The 7551-nt window shown below is 58.8% G+C and overlaps 1 protein-coding gene across 1 annotated transcript in view; it reads right to left on the bottom strand.

Moving 5' to 3' along the window:
• The window catches only part of Unc5a (unc-5 netrin receptor A), an 18806-nt gene extending 11828 nt beyond the window's left edge, over nucleotides 1-6978 (bottom strand). Inside the window, exons 1-2 of the mRNA XM_048792010.1 lie at nucleotides 6966-6978; nucleotides 4462-4788 (exon numbers count right to left, since the gene is read on the bottom strand). Coding sequence (XP_048647967.1) covers nucleotides 4462-4788; nucleotides 6966-6978 — 340 coding nt within the window. The remainder of the gene's footprint in view (nucleotides 1-4461; nucleotides 4789-6965) is intronic.
• Nucleotides 6979-7551: the final 573 nt, after the last annotated feature.

Here is a 7551-nt window from a genome sequence, read left to right as displayed (position 1 = left end):
CGGGGGACCCCTCTCTGGGGTGCACTCAGCTCTGCCTTCTGCCACGCCTGGACCCCGATGGCGGGCAGTGCTGGGAGGGCCCTGTCCACAAGGAAGAGGGGACGCCAGTCCTCCTCCCTTCCCCTGGTCTTCAGCCAAAACCAGTGTCCCCAGAGTGAGAAAAGACTGTTTGTTTCCAATTTCTCCTCCTCCTGACCCCAATTTCCCTCGGGTCATTGGCTTATCAGAAAGAGGGAGAGAGGCCAGGCAGCCGACGTGTTTCCATTGTTAACAGAGAAATTCAATTAGGGCAGCATCGCAGGAGGAGCAGTGCGCCCAGCTGAGCCGAGTGGCGTGGAGGCTGTTTTCTTTCTTAATTTCTCCGACATGTCTTTCCCTGACCCCTTCCCATGCCCCTCCTTGTGGACTCTCTTCCGCTCTCTCACTGGGCCCCCAGATTTTCCTCACTTGTCCCTGTTGCTCTTGCCAGGAGGTGTGTAGGAGGGGTCACTTGTGACTGGGATTACTATTGCAGGGCTCCTTCCTCCGTTCTGGGCACTTTCTCCTACTCTGCTGCCCACGGGTCCCTCACAGGGTCCACGTGTAGGAGGGGCCCCTGGGCACCAGCTACCTGCAAAGCACACGGAGATCTAGGGCGTCTGAGAGGGGACTGTGGGTGGTCTCTTTCCCTGTCTTCTTCCTTTCTGCCTCTGGAGTTAGCCGTGGAGACCTCCAGAACCTTCTGAACCAGGCACTTGACCTGGGTGGACGGGTCTATTGATGGCTCTCTCTGACCCCCATATGCAGGGGGAGCCCCCGTCCCCCCTCAGGAGCCTCACACACCCAGGCGACCCAGCTTGAGGACAGCTGCACTAAATTAAAGCGTTCCCTTTCTCCTTTTGTTCTCTCCCACTTCTGTCCCATCACCTCCTCTTCTCCTTTCTGTTGCCATGAACGAGGGCCAAGTTTATCCACAGTGTCCCAGCCCCAGAGGGCACCTCTGCAAGGGATGCCCCAGAGCCCCACAAGCTCTGAGAGGTGGGGAGCTCAGCCCTGCCCCGCCTGGTCCTTGATGGGAGGGACGGTGCCCTCCTCTCCTGCAGGTTGCCGTGCGGCCTGGTTGTTGGGAGCAGTTTCTGGGTATGGCTGTCTGCCTCTGTCTGGTAAATGTGAGCTGGTGCCAACCTTGGGGAGGGACAGGGAAGAAGCCGGAGGGAGGGATGTGAGTGCTGAGGGCACACAGGGGGCTCTGGGGTGTGCTGAGTTTTGTGGGAGGCAGAGGGTTGGCTGGGGCCCTGAGGCCAAGCTGGGCATAGATTCTCACCTTCTCAATCTGCTTCGAGTAACCAGTTTGTTTAATGCACAATAAACCACACTCCCAGATCTCACTCCAATGCTTGATTTCTCAAATTTCAGGCTCTTATAGGGGTAGCAGGTTTGGGTTCTAGCACTTTCTGGCTTTGGTCTGTTCCTCCAGGCTTCTTGATGGGGAATGAAAGCAAAAGATGGGCACTGTCTCCTGAGGGCGTCCTCCAACCACCCCAACCCCATACATGAGTAGGAGGGGCTACAGATCTGAGGCAGAGCCCTGATCCCCGCCCTTCCTGTCTGACCATAGACCAGTCCTGGTTCAGGGTCTTTGGTCTGTGCATTGCACAGTGTCACTGCCATGATATGTTTGTGGATCAGTAAGGAAAGCTTTTCTCCTTGCCTCAAAGCACTCAGTGGCTTTGGGTTGAGAAATCAATGAGATCAATGAACATTCAGATGAGCTGGCCCTGGGAGGCCTGAGGTTGGATGTTCAGGGCAGGAGAGGGCCTTGGAGGTTAGAATGGGATGTGTCTCTGTGCGCTGTTCTCTGCTGGACTTGAATGGAGCAAGGCCCTGGAGCCTGTTGGGAGTACAGGCTGCAGGCTGTCCGTGTGGCGCTGGCGTGGGCCCAAGACGGTTCCTTCAGGCAAAGGCCTGAGTCCCAACCAAACTATGCACTTGAGACCCTGTGGTGGCAGGGGTGTTTTTAATGATGGGGGCAGACTGGAGCCTTCCAGGAGGCTCTGGGAAAGGTCTTCAAAGAGGCAGTAAAGCAGTTCTTTGGCTGCAGCTTCCTCCTCCCCTGTCCTTTCTCTGGGGGAACCTGCCATAGCAGTCGGAGAACTCATGTCACAAAGTGGAACTGGGCCCTGGGGTGGGGTGGGGCCCATTTTCTGTAGGCCAGAAAATCCTGGTTGGAATCTTGAGGCTCCCGCTGGGCTTATGAGACCTCGGGGCTTCTTTCCAGCAAGGGGCTTTCCTCATCCCCATTTTACAGATTAAGTCCAGAGAGGGGAAAGAGGTTGCCTGAGGTTTTGCAACTGACCCTTTCAGGACCACGGGGGCCCTACAGCTGTCCTCAGAGGCAGGAAGACCTCTGGGCACCTCTGCTGGGACAGGAGGAGGCCCTAGTGCTGCTGGTGCCCAGAACTTTCTTGGGCAATATTGGTCACTGATACCCTCCTTCCTGAGGGTGGGAGGCAGAGCAGGTCCATGTTGGATGTCTGAGGTCTGCAGGAGAGAGGCTGCCAGGACAGTGCAGGGCACAAGGGCCTGGCTGGGAATCACTGACCCAGGGAGGTGGCAGGCGGAGTACAGGGACAGCCTTGTCCTCTGAGGCTCCTCTTGGTGGAGCGGAGCTGACCCTTAGTGGGAAGGAGACCAGCTCCTGTGGAGCCTGGAGGAGGAGGATGCAGTGTGACTTCTGTAGGCCAGAAAATCCTGGTTGGAATCATTTGGGGACCCTGAGAAGGTCATAGCTGAAGTCTTTTTCTTTCTTTCTTTTTTTTTTTTGGTGGTGCTAGGGATTGAACCCAGGGCCTTGTGCATGCGAGGCAGGCACTCTACCAACTGAGCTATGTCCCCAGCCCTAAGGTCTTAATCTCATCTATAAAACACCGGGCTGCTGCTGGGGACTAGATCATGCACTGCCTAGATGCAGGGCTCTTCAACTCCATTCAAATGATTGCAAGGGCTCCCAAACAGTTCTCCAGGCCACAGCACGGCTACCCTGCAGTCCCCATCTGCCCTGTGATCCTTCCACAGTGCCTTCCCTCAGGCCTCTCTGAGCCTCTGTCTGTCCCGCAGGCTCACTTTCCTAGCCCAAACCCCGGCCACCCTGGAGGCCTCTGCACCTCCTGTCCCCTTGGCCTGCAAAGTGCTCTTTCCAAATGGTTTTAAGACCTGAGTTCAAATGTTACCCCACTCTTTGGGAATCTTTCCTGGGCCACATAACCTTCCCCTGCCCCCCAGACACAAGGTGCCTGCGTGCCTTCCACATCAGTGTGAGTCCTTGGTGCTGCCTGCCTGTCCCCAGTGGCAGCATGTCTCTGGACTCATCTTGGCCACCTGTGGGTCTGTCCCCCACAGTATGTGCGCTGTGTGTCTCAGGTGGGAAGACTCTGAGGGCTCTTCATGTATGCAGTGCTCTGCAAAGGGCCGAGGAGACCGGGGCGCTGTTGGAACCTCCTCTGGGTCTGCCTGCTGGTCCTGCTCTTGGGGCATGACAGAACCCAAAACGAGGGCTCTCTGCACACAGCCCTGTGGTCCACTGCTGCCTGAGGCCAGGACTGGTGGTGGGGCATTGTGGTGTCCCACGGAAGGGGCACTTCTTGAGTCTGCCTATCGCCCTGGAGCCCCCTCTGCACCTTTCAGAAGAGTCCCATTGGCTCCCTTTCCTCTGTGTCTTGTCAGCCCCCACATGTGCCCCTGAGTGTCACATAGCTCTACAAGTTGAAATCCCTCAGGATGGTCACATCCCTTCAGTCTCCCTGCAGCCCCGCGCCCTCACTTCCGAGCCTGCCTGGCATGCGCTGTCTGTCTCCAGGCCTTTGCTTGTGCCGTGACCCCTGCCAGGGGTGCCCTTCCCCTTTTCCTCTCCCTGACCAATTATTACTCCTTCCCCAGTTTATGTCTGCTGAGGAGCCTCCCTGTGTGTCCCGGGAAGCCTCAACCCTGCTTTCCTCTCCCTTCTATCTGCTTCTCTTTGGGGGTAGTGTTCCTAGCAGGGTGTGGTTGCTTAGGGAACACGGGAATGAACAGAGCAACTAATGAATGAATGAATGAATGAATGGACGCACGCGGAAACGAACGTGGGGTCCGACAGCTCTTTAGCTATCTGGGACCCACCTCCCCCAAGTCCCCTTTCTTTGCTGGCACCTTCTTGCCAGGCTGCCCCTGGCCCTGCCTGGCCCAGTCCCGGCTCAGGCATAGCCCCTTGTGCCATCTCTTGATCTGAGACCCTGGGGCATTTTGTGCATGTCCGTGGGGACTTCCCTCTTTCTCTGCTGCCAAGCTGGTGAGGACTGGCATCTCCCAGGGCAGGCATCTGCATATACACATGGGTCCCAGGTGTGGGAATCCTGCCTTGCCTGGTGACACAGGAGGTGGTGGGCACAGAGCTAGTTCCATCCTGGTCTTGCTGCTGACGGGGCTGGCCCAGCCCAGCCTTACCACTGCTCCCATCGGTGCTGCGCTCGATCACGTGGTCCACCTGGCGCACCCACTCCCCGTTGCATTTGAAGAAGATCTGCGTGGCGGGCAGGGCCTTGCACACCAGCAACACTGGCTTGTTCTTGACGATGTACACATCCTCGGGCTCCACCAGGAAGTGGGGAAGCAGGTCTGGGTTGGCACCGGGCACTGGGTTGGCCACCGTGGCACTCTGCTGGGCACCTGCAGTGGAGGCAGATGGGGAAGGTAAGCAGGGCCCTCCCTGGGCTGCCGACTCGGCAAAGGCCCAGCGCAGAGCAGGGCTGAGGGAGGCCAGGCTCAGCTGATCTCAGCTGGGCAAACCCAGGCCACTGAATGCTCTCTCTGAGCCTCAGCATTCAAAACGGGGGGCGGGGGGAAGAAGCAGCTGCACGCTCTGAAGACCATGGTGAGATGCGCTGAGGTTGGGGTGCAGGCCCCAGAACTTAGGAGGCTTCCACACATGGCAGCAGGAATTGTCACCCTAGTGGACATTCAGGGGTCTGGTGAAGCAGGTCTAGGGGACGGATGGAAGGAGCGGAGGGGACCCTGGCAGGGCAGGTGGGAGTCTCTTCTGGCTGCTTCTGGGGTCTTCTTCCTGGTGTGTCCCTGCCCGTAGCAGGTGCTCAGAAAACACAAAGTGAATGGAGGGAGGGCTGGTGGCCAGGATGGGTTTCCAGGGGCCATGGAGGGAGTCCTGGGGGGCAGTGGTCTAGGACAGAGGGCAGCGGGGAGGGAGAGTGGGTATGGGGACGGGGTTGGCGAGGCAGGGCTGCTGGGTGGGCACGGCAGGGTGGGAGCCAGGGCAGTCTGTCTGGGAGTCCCAGGGACCTGGGCTATTTCCCATGCCTTCAAGGAGACCTAAATATGGGTTTCCTTCTAATTTTAACCAAAACCCACAACCATCCCACAAGTCATTTATTGCTAATTACACAGGTAATTGGCTCTGAGGCATCGGCGGAGGTAAAAGCCTCAGAGAAGTCTGACACGTCTGCAAACCAGCAGGACCCTTGAAAAGGTGGGGAGAGGGGCTGGGGGCACCCCCAGCTTCCGCCCACCCAGCTACCCACCAAAGAGGCTCCCAACTAGCCTGGCCTCCCCCTAGGGCTGCAGTGATCCCCCCTCCCCCACATTCACAATTAATAGGGGCCTCAGCATAAAGAGGGGAAAACCACACAAAAAATGTGGGTTTGTAAGATCCACGGCATTGGTGACCTTGGGGAGTTAGGTGGTGACTCTGGAAACTGGCTTTCAGTCTGGGAATGGGGATCACCTCAGCCTGCAGGGGAGTCTGAAGGCATCTCCCCCAGGTGGTCTAAAATCTACCAAGGGTTTCCAGGGGGGAAGCCTGGCTCCTTGGACCTGTCCCCACCCCCGGGAGCACCAGGCCTAGGCCGCCTGCCCCTTTGTCCCACTTGCACAGGACACTCTCTTTCCAAGGTGGGGATGTGGCCCTCGGCCTCAAGCCTGTGGCTTTGCCAGGGTGTACATGTGTGTCCTGCAGACATCCTGAGGCTGCCGAGAGGCTGAGAGAGCCTGGTGGGATGCCCACCCCAGCCACCCTGAGTCTATTTCCTCGCCTGTAAAATGGGGAGAGATGGTGCCTGGTTCTTCGCGTTGTGAGGATGAAATGAAGAGGGCCCCCGAGGTACTATGGGAGGTGCGTGTAGCCGAGCTCCTGGGGCCTTGCTCTTACAGCCCAGCTCAGGAGTGCCCACCGCCAGCTTCGGGCGTGAGGCCACTGAGGAAACTGAGGCCCAGAGCTGGGAGATGCCCTGTCCTAGGAGGGCCACAGCTGTGCCCCTGTGGGGTGCGAGGCACAGAGGGCATTCCTGATGTGGCCGGGCAGAGCTGCCAGCAGCAGGCTAGTCCTCCACCCCTCCTCTGGATGCCCTGATGCTCCTCCCGGCCCCGCCCCTCCCCCTGCCGACCTGTGCAGACTCTGGTCTCTCCCCGGGTTATTTCTCCCTCTGGTGACCTCCCTTCAGCGGCTGCCCACCCCTTGCATGTTCCTGCAGCTCCATAATGAACGCCAAGTACACCTGCAGTGAGCGAAATGGAGGCCGCCCTTCCCAGCCCCTGCCGCCCTGAGCCACCCTCCTGTTGTAGGTTCAGGAAGGTGGGGGATGCAGGCAGAGAGAGGAGACCATCTAGACATCTTACAGATGGAGGATGTGAGGCCCAGGAGCAGTCCCTTGCAATGGAGCCCCAGACCTGTCCCTGGGCTCAGACTGCGCGGTGATGGCCACCTCATGACCCGTTTGCTGGTGCTGGGAATGGAAGCCAAGGCCTCGCACATTCCTGGCACGCGCTCTACCACCCAGCTGCATGCCCAACCCTGACCCAGGCGGTGGGCTTAGGGGTGCGGGGCGGCATCCAGGCCTCCTGAGGTCTAGAGAACGGTGACTCTGGGAAGCTGGGAGGTGGCTCTGGAGGGTGAGTATGGGCCGGTACCAGGAGGCCCAGTGGTTTCTGCAGACATGTACCTGGACAAGCCATAGCGTCTCTGCAGACTCCAGGGCCACACCGAGACAGGGCCAAGCTGGGCTCCAGTGCAAGGCCCTGAGGGGTGGGAGGACAGGCACCAAGGAGCCCCAGGGCAGGCTCTCCACCTGTTCCTGCCTCACCCCTTAATAGGTGGAGTCCCAGCGAGATGCCCTGAGCCTATCTGCTGCCCTGGAGCTATGTGGGCGGGGTGCCCCTCTGGCCGGGCACACGGGCAGCAGGTGCACTCCCGCAGCTCCCTATCGATCAGCGCACCAAGCACCGCTCCCGTCAGCCACCCGCTGAACCCTGCACAATCCCTCATGTCTGCATTTAACTGCTAATGAAAAATAAATGTACTGTGACCAATAAGGGACACAGCTCACTTCTCCAGGGCCTCTGTCACGCCATGTGGGCTCAGCCTCCCCCCATCTCTGGAGGGGGTATTTATTAGGTGGCCCCAGGGGGCACCCTCCAGCGGCAGCTATGCCCTCTAGCAAGGACACAGAAGGCCATGGGTAGGTGGTAAGCCCAGACGCTACAGGATGTACTCTAGGGACCATGGGACACTGCCTGGGTAGTCAGGCT

This window comes from Marmota marmota, unplaced genomic scaffold, assembly GCF_001458135.2.
Source record: "Marmota marmota marmota unplaced genomic scaffold, marMar, whole genome shotgun sequence".
Lineage (NCBI taxonomy): Eukaryota > Metazoa > Chordata > Mammalia > Rodentia > Sciuridae > Marmota > Marmota marmota.
This window is presented reverse-complemented; position numbering and strand designations above follow the sequence as displayed.